General features: G+C 50.0%; 2 protein-coding genes across 2 annotated transcripts; both read right to left on the bottom strand.

Moving 5' to 3' along the window:
- Window positions 1–7,408: 7,408 nt before the first annotated feature.
- On the bottom strand, window positions 7,409–8,263 carry LOC105691030. Its single transcript, XM_012409267.2, has one exon. The coding sequence runs from the start codon at window positions 8,261–8,263 to the stop codon at window positions 7,409–7,411; it is 855 nt and encodes a 284-aa protein (XP_012264690.2).
- Window positions 8,264–12,290: 4,027 nt separating this feature from the next.
- On the bottom strand, window positions 12,291–13,986 carry LOC125502063. Its single transcript, XM_048659615.1, has one exon. It carries the CDS (start codon window positions 13,143–13,145, stop codon window positions 12,291–12,293), a length of 855 nt encoding a protein of 284 aa, XP_048515572.1. The 5' UTR covers window positions 13,146–13,986.
- Window positions 13,987–15,788: the final 1,802 nt, after the last annotated feature.

Genomic DNA, 15,788 nt, shown 5'->3' with positions numbered 1-15,788 from the left:
GATCGCCTTAAAGACAAGTTTCTTTAATTCGAACGCTGACCCAAAGAGGTTATTTAAGTATGACATGGCGCTGCAATCTAGAAACTGGGTGGAGCTTAGTATCTCCTTCTCCGCGGCGCTCCCTATGGAATTGATAAATCCACTAATACGACGCTCGTACCACTTCTCAAATCCTATTCGAGTGACCTGCTTAGAGATTGAAAGCACAGTCACGCAGAACATTGCGAGAGAGCACTTGTAATTATCCTCGAAGATGTTGCCTTCTTCAGGTACTTTATCATAGAAAGCCTCAGTGAAAGAATCCCACAGGCCTTCTCGGATTTCTTCCGCCGTTACAATAGCGGCCTGCAGATCATAGCCTGCCAGGGAGAGGGCTTGTTTTAAGTTCCCTGCACTTGCAATTCCGCTCTTTCCGGATATGGTTAGGAACCCAGAGAGTAGGCCGGCCAGAGATTCTGCCGCTGAGCAGATAGCGCCATCTTTATCCTCTGTTAGGCGAGAGCAAGCCCAGACTAACATCGTGGACAGGCCTGTCTCGGACGTATCTGAGGCATCCAGGATATAGACAGGGAGGGCACGCTTATCCAGATTCCGAAATGGGATCTGTTTGATGCCCGAGGGGGCGCTCCGCTTATGAGACAAAGATGATAACTTGCCTCTAAGGCTGGTGCTCCCCTCGGCCATGGTACGGGAATGGGAGGGTAGAATTTTTAAGATGGGAGGGATAAAGATTGTGCAGTCTGCGTACAGACTACCCTCTAAGAGGAATTAGTATGGTATGTATGTGGGGTGTAGAGAGATTGAGGGAATTGGAATGGAATCAGCCTTGTTTGGATGTTAATACCACTGTGGGCGGGAGTAACTATGACTCTCTTAAGTCAACACTGTGAGTGCTCGGACCATTGGTCCCTTCCTTTCAGGTCATCTGGGCAGGGACCGCCGATCCCTGTACCAAGCGAACAATGCCGATACCACCGTGCATTTCGCGGCTGCAAATTATATGGGGGGACCTTGGTCTTTCTATCGTCGGGCCACAGAAGCTTTTTCTTCCTTTTGGGCTTACTGTTAATTTACATATATATATATATACAAACATATTGTATTATGTTTATTATTGATGATATTGTTTTCATCTCCGTTTTCTTCGGGAGCGGATGCGTGTACGAGTGGGCGTCACGCTGGGCCGCAGTGCCTTAAGAGCTTAGTTACCTAAAGGATCGATGATGCGAACACACAGCCTATCTCGATCAAGTCTGGCACCACCTTCTCGTGGTTTCCGCTGACAATCTCAACCGAGGCAGCCCGGTGAGAGCAAACGGTGTCCAGTCGAACGTGCGTGCACCCCAATGGGGTAGCGTCGGTGCTTTTGTACGGCTACTCAAAACCTATGTCCTACGGTGAGTTGTGGGGTCAAGAAAGGACGGGTTGCTTTGGGGGCTCTCGGTTGTCAATCCGTTAGTCCCCAACACGCAGCAAATATGGAAAAGACAAACAAAAGAGTGTATCCACGCCCGGGTTCTCGGATGGCTCGGGCACTGCGTGTTAGTGAGAGCGAGTGTGTTGTGCCTGGTAGTAGTGGGCCGGCCAATGCACAGGTGGAGGAAGTTCCCACGAGTGCTCATAGCGTAGGCAGAACAACTGCCAATGAACTGTTTCGTTGCGAACATTGCGACAGGGAGTTCAATACCAAGCGTGGGCTTGGTGTGCACGTTAGATTTGCACATAAAGAAGCTGCCAACGACCTGATCGACGTAGAAAGGGTTAGACCCCGTTGGCCTGAGGAGGAGGTGCGACTGATGGCGCGGGCTGAGGCTACGGCCACCTTAGCGGGGGTTCGGTACATGAATCAACACCTTTCTGTACTGTTCCCTAATAGGTCTCTTGAAGGCATCAAGGGTAAACGGCGCAATGCTGCTTACCAAGCGATGGTTCTTGAGTTCCGCCAACAGGAATTAGATTCAAATTCTGATTCTGATGACGGCTTGGTGGCGGATGCGACAATGACACGAGTCGCCCGCACACCTGACCGGCCTTCAGTTGCCATCGAACAACAAACACCCCAGTCTCCAATACTCCATGACCAAGATGGTCTTGGAAGAGTGCGCTTAGCGATCGCGACTTTGTTAGAGTCAACTGCGCGCTATCGTATCTATGAGGCTGGCACTCTGCGGGAAGTCGCACGAGATGCTCTGGCGGGGGAGAGAGTAGTCGACCGATTGAATGATTGGCTCGCTGCGATCTTCCCTGCTGGTCGGGTGAACCCTCCCAGACCCAATCGAAATCGATCAGTGCGTCCTCCGGCAAATGAGAATAGGGAGCAAAGACGCAAGAGAGAGTTCGCAGCAATGCAGAACCTCTATCGAACTAACTTGCGTGCCTGTCTCGGTAATATACTCGATGGAGACATAACGCGGGAAAGGCCTTCTGGCATCAGTTTTGCGCAGTACTGGCAGCCTCTTATTGAGACGGTCAGTGCAGCTGATGGCCATATGGAGGACCTCCGCCGGTCTGCCACTGGGTCGAGACAGAGTTTGATCAGAGCCAGTAGGTTGAGCAATGGCCCTTCTACATCAGGGTACGGCGTTGGGGCCGGCGTAAGCCGTGCCGCTGATAAGTCCTCGCTCTGGGATCCGATCACGACAACCGAGGTTGTCCGGATTCCTGTTAAAACTGGCTCTGCCCCTGGATTGGACAAAATAACACCTAGGGCCTGGAAAGCCGTTCCGGCGGATCTACGGGCCCTATTGTTCAATCTAATGCTCCTTGCAAGAGAGGTCCCTTCGTCGATCTCCTCTTCCAGGACGGTCTTTCTGGAGAAAGGTAGTATGCCAGAACATCCGGCACCTTCTGACTACCGGCCTCTAAGTATAGGCTCTGTCGTGTTGAGGCAGTTTCACAAGATTTTAGGCAGGAGGTTGGCTGCTCTTGACATATTCGATGAGAGGCAAAGAGGCTTCCGGCCCGTCGATGGCGTCTGCGAAAACGTAGAAGTGCTGTCTGCGGTGCTGGCGGACGCTCGGCGCCGATGTCGAACGGTACATATGGCGTGCGTTGACCTGTCGAAGGCATTCGACACGGTCTCGCACGGTGCGATCCATCTTGCACTGGAGGAGGCGGGTCTCCCGCTCTCCTTCAGAGAGTACATTAGAGCATGCTACTCCAATGCTACGACAGCGCTTCAGCTGCCGGATCTTTGTGAGACGCCAAGAATACAGCTGGGTAGAGGCGTGAAGCAAGGCGATCCTCTGTCGCCCCTACTGTTCAATCTGGTCGTAGACCGAGCTTCAGGGGTTCTCTCGGAGGATGTTGGATATAGGCTTAATGGCGAACTAATTGGCGCCCTGGCTTACGCTGACGACATTGTACTCCTAGCGTCGACCCGTAACGGTCTGCAGGAGAATTTGAACCGGCTTCAGGCCGCTGTTCGCTTGAATGGGCTAGACGTCAACCCACGTAAGACCACAGTACTCTCTTTGGTTGCCTCTGGCAGAGACAAGAAGGTGAAGGTAGATAAAACACCCTGCTTCACCTTGGGTGCGACGCTGCTTAGGCAGTGTAGTCCTGTCGAGGCCTGGAGGTACTTGGGCATGACTTATACAGGGTGAATCCTGTGGGTGGAGTGTATGGAACAGAATGAGTTTTGCGCTTGTAGTAAGTTTAAATAAAATATGTTCTTTATTGGAATCAGTGCTGGTGAGATGCGCGTGTTCTTCGGTCAAGAGGGTGAGACTCACTGCCTGTCTTGCTAGGCTAGGATTTGGGCGCCGGCTAGGTACATACTCTAGAACACATGGCCGGGGAAAAGAATGCCTAAAAACTAAGGAGAGAGCTGGGTACGTGCAAAAGCTAGTAAAAGTGACGGAAACAAAAGGAGTATAGAAAAGTCCCAGCGACTGCGTTGGAAGCCGCGACTTCTGGCTGCCAGATTTTATATTGCCCTCGCGGGCCTGCGGGTCGCCGGTCCCCAGTCCAGGTACCAGAGAAGGAAACCGGGAACGGGTAGCGAAATAGTGAAAATTCAAGACCTAGCGAAAATAATAGAAATGTACAGGAAAATAGAAATTATTTACAATTTGAAAAGCTTGACCAAAGTGAGTATATACAATCATGTTTGGTGTTTGCAAGTATATGTGTGAGAATGTAATGTGTATGTGTGTGTATGTAATATGTATGTGTGTGTACATGCGCACCTATGTTAGGATAGCTGACAGAAGCATATGTGGAGGTGTACCTCACAGTACCCCCCTGCCAGTGATTAAGAATCACGAAAATCCTGCTTGAAAGCGGTCCGTGAAGCGAACACGCCTTCCTGAACGGGTACAATGCTTCTCCAGGTTGCTGGATGTTCCTTGAGTAGGCTCTGTTGGTGACGCGAAATCATCTTTTTCGCCGGCTTCGGCGGAGTTGTCTATCGGTTCGTTCTCGCTGGTGCTGCCAGTCATTACGTAGGCTGGTTTCAATCGGTCGATGGTTACCGTGACGTCGCGACCTCTGATGTGCACGACGAATGTCTTGTCGTTTCGCTTTACCACTTTAAAGGGTCCATCGTACGGTTGCTGCAATGGTCCTTTCGGGCCATCGTGGCGGATGAAAACCTGATCAGTTGTTGCGAGATCCTTGAATACAAAGATTTTGTGTTCACCGTGATGAGAGACATTCGATGGACGTAAATTCTGCAGGTGTTGACGTAATTCCTTGACGAAATCTGCAACATTGTCCGCATCATGGTGTGATGCTAGTGGAGTCAGAAATTCACCTGGCAGACGGAGTGGTTCTCCGTATAAAAGCTCAGCTGTAGTTGCCTGCAGGTCTTCTTTCCAGGCACAGCGAATGCCTAGCAGTACTGTGGGAAGCACTTCGGTCCACCGGACGTTTTGATGGCATTTTATCGCAGCTTTCAGTTGGCGATGAAGACGTTCGACCATGCCGTTGGCTGCAGGGTGGTAGGCAGTTGTGTGCAGGTGAGTCGTACCTGTCAGGCGATTTAGGTGCTTGAACAAGTGCGATTCAAATTGCCTTCCCTGATCGGTTGTGATGCGGAGAGGAATGCCGAACCTCGCGATCCAGTTGTTGTAGAAAGCGCGAGCCACTGTCGTAGCCTCTTGGTCCTCCATCGGTATAGCTTCTGGCCAGCGTGAGAATCGGTCGACGCAAGTAAGGCAATATCTAAATCCCTCCGAAACCGGCATGACCACAATGTCGAGATGTACGTGCTCGAACCTCGATGATGGTGCCACAAAAGATCCGCGCGGTGATGAGACGTGTCTTGTTACTTTCGATTTCTGGCATTGAATACAACTTCGAGCCCATTGCCTACAGTCGGACTTCATCGACGGCCATACGTACCGTTGAGCCATGAGTTTCACCGTCGCGTTGATACCAGGGTGCGAAAGGTTATGGACCGCGTTGAATGCTGCTCTCCGGAAAGGTCTCGTGATGAAAGGTCTCACCGCGTTCGTAGAAATGTCACAGAAAACAGCCACAGTCGTTCCAGGTATCCGCACCTGCTTGAGTTGCAGCGCAGACCCTTCCTGTAGACATGTCTTCAGCTCTTCGTCGGTTTGCTGACACGCTGCGAGTTTCTCGAAATCTATGCCGTTTTCAACTTCTTCGATTCGTGATAAAGCGTCCGCTATCACGTTATCCTTGCCAGCGATGTGCCGAATGTCGGTGGTGAACTGGCTGATGTAGTCTAGATGTCTAGATCGTCTCGGTGTGCTGTTTTTTTCGTTTGTTTTGTGAAAGGCATAAGTAATGGGTTTGTGATCTGTGAAGACCACAAATTCCCGACCCTCGACCATGTGACGAAAGTGTTTGATAGCCAGATAGATTGCTAGAAGTTCTCTGTCGAACGCACTATACTTAACTTCGGTCGGTGAGAGTTTCTTCGAGAAAAACGCTAATGGTTCCCAGTCGTTGTTGATACGTTGATTCAGCGCAGCCCCCACAGTGAAGTCGGAAGCATCGCAGAAGATAGCGAGCGGTGCATCTGGTTTGGGGTGTGCTAACAACGCTGCCTGTGCAATGCTCTCTCTACAGGTCTCGAATGCTGCTGTTGTCTCTGCTGTCCAGTTGATCGGTGCCTTTCCTCTGATGTTTCCCTGAAGAAGATTATTCAGCGGCGCTTGTAACTGTGCAGCCCTAGGTACGAACCTCCTGTAGAAGTTCAGCATACCCAGAAACTGCCGAAGCTTCTTTGCTGTGTCTGGTTTTACGTAGCTGCGGATGACTTCCACCTTTTCTGGTAAGGGGCGCGTGCCTTCCCCGGAAACCAGGTAACCAAGGAATTTTATCTGTGGTTGACCGAAGACGCACTTGGCTGGATTGATGACCACTCCGTAATCCCGCAGACGTTGGTATAGGATTTCCAGATGCTTCAGGTGTTCCTCCGCGGTAGACGATGCCACTAGGATGTCGTCGATGTAGACGTAGCAGAAATCCAGTCCACGGAGTACCTCGTCCATGAATCGCTGGAACGTCTGCGCCGCGTTGCGCAGCCCGAAGGTCATGAACTTGAACTCGTAGAGCCCAAAAGGTGTGGTGATGGCTGTCTTCGGTATATCTTCTTCGGCCACCGGAATTTGGTTGAATGCGCGGACCAGATCGACCGAAGAGAAGATTTTCTTGCCTTGGAGAGTCTGCGCGAAATCCTCGATGTGCCGTATCGGATAGAGATCCGGCACTGTTCTTTCGTTTAATCCCCGGTAATCTCCACAGGGCCTCCACTCGTCATCTTTCTTTGGAACTAGGTGTAAAGGTGATGCCCAACAGCTCTGCGATGGACGAGCGATCCCTAGCTTGAGCATTGCGTCGAATTCCTTTTTGGCTACTTTGAGTTTATCAGGCGCGAGGCGTCGTGGTCTCTGCGCTACTGGTGGTCCTGGTTGAGTCTTGATATGGTGCTTGGTTGAGTGTTTGATTGGTTGGAGAGCTCCATTAGGTCGTGTGATTTCCGGAAACCGCTGTAGTAGCTCGTGATATTTTGATGCTACTGACGTACCTGCAATCGTTCTGATACTTGGAACATCACCCTCAACCAACTTGCCTTGTGCCGTGAGAAGAGTGTTCATGTCCCATAGCCGTCGGTTGCGTATGTCCACCAGCAGTCCGTAGTGGTCTAGAAAATCAACCCCTAGGATCGGTTTTGAGACATCCGCGACGACGAATCTCCAAATGAAATCTCGCCTGAGCCCTAGATTGAGGGTCATAGTTATCGTGCCGTAAGTTGCGATGGGTGAATCATTCGCCGCGAAAAGTTCGTAAGTGGACTTCTCTCGCGGTCCCCGTAGAAGCGTCCGGGGAAAGACACAGAGGTCGGCTCCTGTGTCGACCAAAAACTGCACCTTCGAAGCTGCATCGGAAATGAATATACGGCGTGAGATTATGGGGCAGGTGTCGTCAGTTGCCATTAACGACTGCCCCCCGCGTTTCCCGAGGTAAAGTTGCACGGTTGTTCACACTTCTTTGCGTCGGCACTGTACCTCCAATGGTACCAACATAGTCCGTTTCTCCCGTGACCGCGGGATTGTGAACGTGAACGCGAGCGCCACCGCGTGCGTTGTTCTCGCCTGTTTATGCTTCCACCGGACGATGTTTTTAATTCGGAAATGTCGAGCCGCAGGTTCACGATCTGTTGTTGGAACATCTGCATCATTTGCTGCATCTGTTCCACAATCGTATTTGTCGGCGAAGTTACCGCTGCCTCCGAGATACTCACGCGCGGGTTAGACGTTTCCGCGACCGCATCCGCGAGTTCCGCTGCTTTGTCCAGCTCAGCGTCACGCTGTGTCGCGAGGATCACCTGCATGTTAACAGGCAGCCGTCCTAGCCATAAGGGTCGAAGTACGCTATCAGGTTCCGCGGTCCCTGCCAAAGAGCGTAGGTGTCGAAGGAATTGGGATGGCTTCCTATCCCCGATATCCTCGCTCTCCAGCAGCCGTCGAGTTTTCTGCTCCTGTGTCGAGCTGAGCCTCTTGATGAGCTCTGTCTTGAGCGTAGTGTACGCGTTGTGAGGCGGAGGGTTGACGATGATCTCACGCACCTCTTGAGCAAATTTCGGATCCATCGCGCCTACGACGTACCCGAACTTGGTGCTGTCCGTTGTTACGCCTGCTGCTCCGAAACTGGTCTCCACCATGGAAAACCATAGCTCTGGATCCGTAGCGTTGAATGGTGGAATCCTTACTGCTACTCGGTTGATCGAGAGTGCGTTCTCGAGCGCGTCTACGAAACCATTCGCGTCGGTGACGTTTCCGTTTGCCATCGTTAAACGCGGATTATTGTTCTATTTAGTATTTATACAAGAATCACTGCACTACGCGTGTTGCACTAGCGAATGAGAGTTGATGTTCGGTAATTTGCGCGCACCGACTGCACTTACTGTATGCGAAAAAAAAAATCAAAGATATTGTTCAAAATTCCGTGAGTCACTCAATATTCACTCCACAGCTCACTCACGATTGCGGTTGACATCACGTCGGGGTCACCAATTTGTGGGTGGAGTGTATGGAACAGAATGAGTTTTGCGCTTGTAGTAAGTTTAAATAAAATATGTTCTTTATTGGAATCAGTGCTGGTGAGATGCGCGTGTTCTTCGGTCAAGAGGGTGAGACTCACTGCCTGTCTTGCTAGGCTAGGATTTGGGCGCCGGCTAGGTACATACTCTAGAACACATGGCCGGGGAAAAGAATGCCTAAAAACTAAGGAGAGAGCTGGGTACGTGCAAAAGCTAGTAAAAGTGACGGAAACAAAAGGAGTATAGAAAAGTCCCAGCGACTGCGTTGGAAGCCGCGACTTCTGGCTGCCAGATTTTATATTGCCCTCGCGGGCCTGCGGGTCGCCGGTCCCCAGTCCAGGTACCAGAGAAGGAAACCGGGAACGGGTAGCGAAATAGTGAAAATTCAAGACCTAGCGAAAATAATAGAAATGTACAGGAAAATAGAAATTATTTACAATTTGAAAAGCTTGACCAAAGTGAGTATATACAATCATGTTTGGTGTTTGCAAGTATATGTGTGAGAATGTAATGTGTATGTGTGTGTATGTAATATGTATGTGTGTGTACATGCGCACCTATGTTAGGATAGCTGACAGAAGCATATGTGGAGGTGTACCCCACAGTACCCCCCTGCCAGTGATTAAGAATCACGAAAATCCTGCTTGAAAGCGGTCCGTGAAGCGAACACGCCTTCCTGAACGGGTACAATGCTTCTCCAGGTTGCTGGATGTTCCTTGAGTAGGCTCTGTTGGTGACGCGAAATCATCTTTTTCGCCGGCTTCGGCGGAGTTGTCTATCGGTTCGTTCTCGCTGGTGCTGCCAGTCATTACGTAGGCTGGTTTCAATCGGTCGATGGTTACCGTGACGTCGCGACCTCTGATGTGCACGACGAATGTCTTGTCGTTTCGCTTTACCACTTTAAAGGGTCCATCGTACGGTTGCTGCAATGGTCCTTTCGGGCCATCGTGGCGGATGAAAACCTGATCAGTTGTTGCGAGATCCTTGAATACAAAGATTTTGTGTTCACCGTGATGAGAGACATTCGATGGACGTAAATTCTGCAGGTGTTGACGTAATTCCTTGACGAAATCTGCAACATTGTCCGCATCATGGTGTGATGCTAGTGGAGTCAGAAATTCACCTGGCAGACGGAGTGGTTCTCCGTATAAAAGCTCAGCTGTAGTTGCCTGCAGGTCTTCTTTCCAGGCACAGCGAATGCCTAGCAGTACTGTGGGAAGCACTTCGGTCCACCGGACGTTTTGATGGCATTTTATCGCAGCTTTCAGTTGGCGATGAAGACGTTCGACCATGCCGTTGGCTGCAGGGTGGTAGGCAGTTGTGTGCAGGTGAGTCGTACCTGTCAGGCGATTTAGGTGCTTGAACAAGTGCGATTCAAATTGCCTTCCCTGATCGGTTGTGATGCGGAGAGGAATGCCGAACCTTGCGATCCAGTTGTTGTAGAAAGCGCGAGCCACTGTCGTAGCCTCTTGGTCCTCCATCGGTATAGCTTCTGGCCAGCGTGAGAATCGGTCGACGCAAGTAAGGCAATATCTAAATCCCTCCGAAACCGGCATGACCACAATGTCGAGATGTACGTGCTCGAACCTCGATGATGGTGCCACAAAAGATCCGCGCGGTGATGAGACGTGTCTTGTTACTTTCGATTTCTGGCATTGAATACAACTTCGAGCCCATTGCCTACAGTCGGACTTCATCGACGGCCATACGTACCGTTGAGCCATGAGTTTCACCGTCGCGTTGATACCAGGGTGCGAAAGGTTATGGACCGCGTTGAATGCTGCTCTCCGGAAAGGTCTCGTGATGAAAGGTCTCACCGCGTTCGTAGAAATGTCACAGAAAACAGCCACAGTCGTTCCAGGTATCCGCACCTGCTTGAGTTGCAGCGCAGACCCTTCCTGTAGACATGTCTTCAGCTCTTCGTCGGTTTGCTGACACGCTGCGAGTTTCTCGAAATCTATGCCGTTTTCAACTTCTTCGATTCGTGATAAAGCGTCCGCTATCACGTTATCCTTGCCAGCGATGTGCCGAATGTCGGTGGTGAACTGGCTGATGTAGTCTAGATGTCTAGATCGTCTCGGTGTGCTGTTTTTTTCGTTTGTTTTGTGAAAGGCATAAGTAATGGGTTTGTGATCTGTGAAGACCACAAATTCCCGACCCTCGACCATGTGACGAAAGTGTTTGATAGCCAGATAGATTGCTAGAAGTTCTCTGTCGAACGCACTATACTTAACTTCGGTCGGTGAGAGTTTCTTCGAGAAAAACGCTAATGGTTCCCAGTCGTTGTTGATACGTTGATTCAGCGCAGCCCCCACAGTGAAGTCGGAAGCATCGCAGAAGATAGCGAGCGGTGCATCTGGTTTGGGGTGTGCTAACAACGCTGCCTGTGCAATGCTCTCTCTACAGGTCTCGAATGCTGCTGTTGTCTCTGCTGTCCAGTTGATCGGTGCCTTTCCTTTGATGTTTCCCTGAAGAAGATTATTCAGCGGCGCTTGTAACTGTGCAGCCCTAGGTACGAACCTCCTGTAGAAGTTCAGCATACCCAGAAACTGCCGAAGCTTCTTTGCTGTGTCTGGTTTTACGTAGCTGCGGATGACTTCCACCTTTTCTGGTAAGGGGCGCGTGCCTTCCCCGGAAACCAGGTAACCAAGGAATTTTATCTGTGGTTGACCGAAGACGCACTTGGCTGGATTGATGACCACTCCGTAATCCCGCAGACGTTGGTATAGGATTTCCAGATGCTTCAGGTGTTCCTCCGCGGTAGACGATGCCACTAGGATGTCGTCGATGTAGACGTAGCAGAAATCCAGTCCACGGAGTACCTCGTCCATGAATCGCTGGAACGTCTGCGCCGCGTTGCGCAGCCCGAAGGTCATGAACTTGAACTCGTAGAGCCCAAAAGGTGTGGTGATGGCTGTCTTCGGTATATCTTCTTCGGCCACCGGAATTTGGTTGAATGCGCGGACCAGATCGACCGAAGAGAAGATTTTCTTGCCTTGGAGAGTCTGCGCGAAATCCTCGATGTGCCGTATCGGATAGAGATCCGGCACTGTTCTTTCGTTTAATCCCCGGTAATCTCCACAGGGCCTCCACTCGTCATCTTTCTTTGGAACTAGGTGTAAAGGTGATGCCCAACAGCTCTGCGATGGACGAGCGATCCCTAGCTTGAGCATTGCGTCGAATTCCTTTTTGGCTACTTTGAGTTTATCAGGCGCGAGGCGTCGTGGTCTCTGCGCTACTGGTGGTCCTGGTTGAGTCTTGATATGGTGCTTGGTTGAGTGTTTGATTGGTTGGAGAGCTCCATTAGGTCGTGTGATTTCCGGAAACCGCTGTAGTAGCTCGTGATATTTTGATGCTACTGACGTACCTGCAATCGTTCTGATACTTGGAACATCACCCTCAACCAACTTGCCTTGTGCCGTGAGAAGAGTGTTCATGTCCCATAGCCGTCGGTTGCGTATGTCCACCAGCAGTCCGTAGTGGTCTAGAAAATCAACCCCTAGGATCGGTTTTGAGACATCCGCGACGACGAATCTCCAAATGAAATCTCGCCTGAGCCCTAGATTGAGGGTCATAGTTATCGTGCCGTAAGTTGCGATGGGTGAATCATTCGCCGCGAAAAGTTCGTAAGTGGACTTCTCTCGCGGTCCCCGTAGAAGCGTCCGGGGAAAGACACAGAGGTCGGCTCCTGTGTCGACCAAAAACTGCACCTTCGAAGCTGCATCGGAAATGAATATACGGCGTGAGATTATGGGGCAGGTGTCGTCAGTTGCCATTAACGACTGCCCCCCGCGTTTCCCGAGGTAAAGTTGCACGGTTGTTCACACTTCTTTGCGTCGGCACTGTACCTCCAATGGTACCAACATAGTCCGTTTCTCCCGTGACCGCGGGATTGTGAACGTGAACGCGAGCGCCACCGCGTGCGTTGTTCTCGCCTGTTTATGCTTCCACCGGACGATGTTTTTAATTCGGAAATGTCGAGCCGCAGGTTCACGATCTGTTGTTGGAACATCTGCATCATTTGCTGCATCTGTTCCACAATCGTATTTGTCGGCGAAGTTACCGCTGCCTCCGAGATACTCACGCGCGGGTTAGACGTTTCCGCGACCGCATCCGCGAGTTCCGCTGCTTTGTCCAGCTCAGCGTCACGCTGTGTCGCGAGGATCACCTGCATGTTAACAGGCAGCCGTCCTAGCCATAAGGGTCGAAGTACGCTATCAGGTTCCGCGGTCCCTGCCAAAGAGCGTAGGTGTCGAAGGAATTGGGATGGCTTCCTATCCCCGATATCCTCGCTCTCCAGCAGCCGTCGAGTTTTCTGCTCCTGTGTCGAGCTGAGCCTCTTGATGAGCTCTGTCTTGAGCGTAGTGTACGCGTTGTGAGGCGGAGGGTTGACGATGATCTCACGCACCTCTTGAGCAAATTTCGGATCCATCGCGCCTACGACGTACCCGAACTTGGTGCTGTCCGTTGTTACGCCTGCTGCTCCGAAACTGGTCTCCACCATGGAAAACCATAGCTCTGGATCCGTAGCGTTGAATGGTGGAATCCTTACTGCTACTCGGTTGATCGAGAGTGCGTTCTCGAGCGCGTCTACGAAACCATTCGCGTCGGTGACGTTTCCGTTTGCCATCGTTAAACGCGGATTATTGTTCTATTTAGTATTTATACAAGAATCACTGCACTACGCGTGTTGCACTAGCGAATGAGAGTTGATGTTCGGTAATTTGCGCGCACCGACTGCACTTACTGTATGCGAAAAAAAAAATCAAAGATATTGTTCAAAATTCCGTGAGTCACTCAATATTCACTCCACAGCTCACTCACGATTGCGGTTGACATCACGTCGGGGTCACCAATTTGTGGGTGGAGTGTATGGAACAGAATGAGTTTTGCGCTTGTAGTAAGTTTAAATAAAATATGTTCTTTATTGGAATCAGTGCTGGTGAGATGCGCGTGTTCTTCGGTCAAGAGGGTGAGACTCACTGCCTGTCTTGCTAGGCTAGGATTTGGGCGCCGGCTAGGTACATACTCTAGAACACATGGCCGGGGAAAAGAATGCCTAAAAACTAAGGAGAGAGCTGGGTACGTGCAAAAGCTAGTAAAAGTGACGGAAACAAAAGGAGTATAGAAAAGTCCCAGCGACTGCGTTGGAAGCCGCGACTTCTGGCTGCCAGATTTTATATTGCCCTCGCGGGCCTGCGGGTCGCCGGTCCCCAGTCCAGGTACCAGAGAAGGAAACCGGGAACGGGTAGCGAAATAGTGAAAATTCAAGACCTAGCGAAAATAATAGAAATGTACAGGAAAATAGAAATTATTTACAATTTGAAAAGCTTGACCAAAGTGAGTATATACAATCATGTTTGGTGTTTGCAAGTATATGTGTGAGAATGTAATGTGTATGTGTGTGTATGTAATATGTATGTGTGTGTACATGCGCACCTATGTTAGGATAGCTGACAGAAGCATATGTGGAGGTGTACCCCACAATCCTACAACTCTGTCAACCCGTCAGGGGTATGTTGGGGCTGCTCAGACAAGCATTTTGAGGTAACACACTTATGGTCGGAAACTCCTCCTAACGGCTGTGGAGGGCTTTGAAGATTTTTTCAAAATTTATTTATTCATTTATTTTTTTTTTCTGGTACCCAGGGGTTGCTCCTACTTTCGCTCGGATTCGAACGTAATGGTTTGTTCTGCGCTAAAAAACGTACTTCTTAGTGTCTCATCGGTACAATGACAAGTCGAGTAATTATGAACCGCCTTACTTGGGTCGAGCTAACCAGATGTGCATTATGCGTACCGCGCCAATGATTCGAATTCACTCGCTGCGCAACGCTGCTATCGTGAACGGTTCCCAAACCGACCTTTTCCCCACAGGCAAGTTTTCTCTGCAGTTAATCGTCACGCGAGGGAAACTGGGTACCATAAAGGAAAAATTAAAAACAAAAAAAAAATTTTTTTTAAATTTAAAAAACAAAACTTCAAAGCCCTCCACAGCCGTTAGGAGGAGTTTCCGACCATAAGTGTGTTACCTCAAAATGCTTGTCTGAGCAGCCCCAACATACCCCTGACGGGTTGACAGAGTTGTAGGATTCACCCTGTATATACGTATACCGTTGCTTCGAGGGATTCGGAAAACTCCTTCGCGGAAAGGTCGTAAAAATTTGTGATAAAGGAACCTCGTGCAGCCGGCTTAACCGTGGAAGCGAAAACGGTCCCGATGATTTGCCGCTTTCGATATTCGAATAATAATCTGACAACGATTTTCATTTCTCTCTTTCATTTCCCATTTCGAATAACGACGAACGATCTTACCTATGAATACCTCGTAAAGCAAACTACGTGTTTTTTTTTTTTTTCACATCCCATGTGTGTTTCGAGTACGTTAACGATGGTAAAAATGGAATCGGCACAAAACTTCCCTGCCCCGGTAAAATCAGCTCTCGGAAATTCTTCGACTGTAAAATCAAAATCATTGCACCTCCGGAGACTAACCGGCGAGTTTCGAACTTTTGTTTCACGTTGTACGAACCACGAGCACCCGATTGTTTCCAATATTCCGACCGTTAAACTTTTCCCCCCGATCGATTCCACCTTCGCTTTCGCGTAGGTCTCGTTTTCCGACGATACCGTCGGGTAATCGGTTCACCTTTAGCGGCCGTCGAAACGCGATTTTTTTTTCTCTTTTTTCTCGCCTCCGGTCGGCACGCGGCAACCGAAATCTAGTTTCGATCGGTCCAATCAAGACGCTAATGATTTTCAGGAGCACGCGGAGATGAACATAACTCGCTTTGCACCGCGGACGCGTCACGAGCAGTTCCCGCACGGTTTGCTCTACACCCCTGCGCCTGACAAGAGGTAACTTCGCTGTTCGGTGTATCCGTGCACCTGGAAATGCCCGTATATCGCGGTACGACGTCGGGATTCCGTCCTCGCAACTTTGCCGGCGGATCGTATAATTTGAATTATAGAATTAACCGGCGTGTATAGAGCTAGTTGTGGAGTAAGGAAAACCGTTTTGAAAATGGGAGAATTGTCAGCGAGTGCAGTGCGCTCCGAACGGTTCGAATAAATCGAGAACACCCGTCGCGAAAATTCCGACTTTTGTTTCACAGTCGGGTTTATAACATTTCCAAGAACGAAAGTTGTCGTACGGCTACACGTTGCGTATAATGGGCTGTATTATTATGCATGTGACAGTTTTACTTTATTATACCTCGTAAAAATCCAACGCTGACGTCGGAATTATCCGAAGACAGTGATTTAGCGATAG

This window comes from Athalia rosae, chromosome 8, assembly GCF_917208135.1.
Source record: "Athalia rosae chromosome 8, iyAthRosa1.1, whole genome shotgun sequence".
Lineage (NCBI taxonomy): Eukaryota > Metazoa > Arthropoda > Insecta > Hymenoptera > Athaliidae > Athalia > Athalia rosae.
This window is presented reverse-complemented; position numbering and strand designations above follow the sequence as displayed.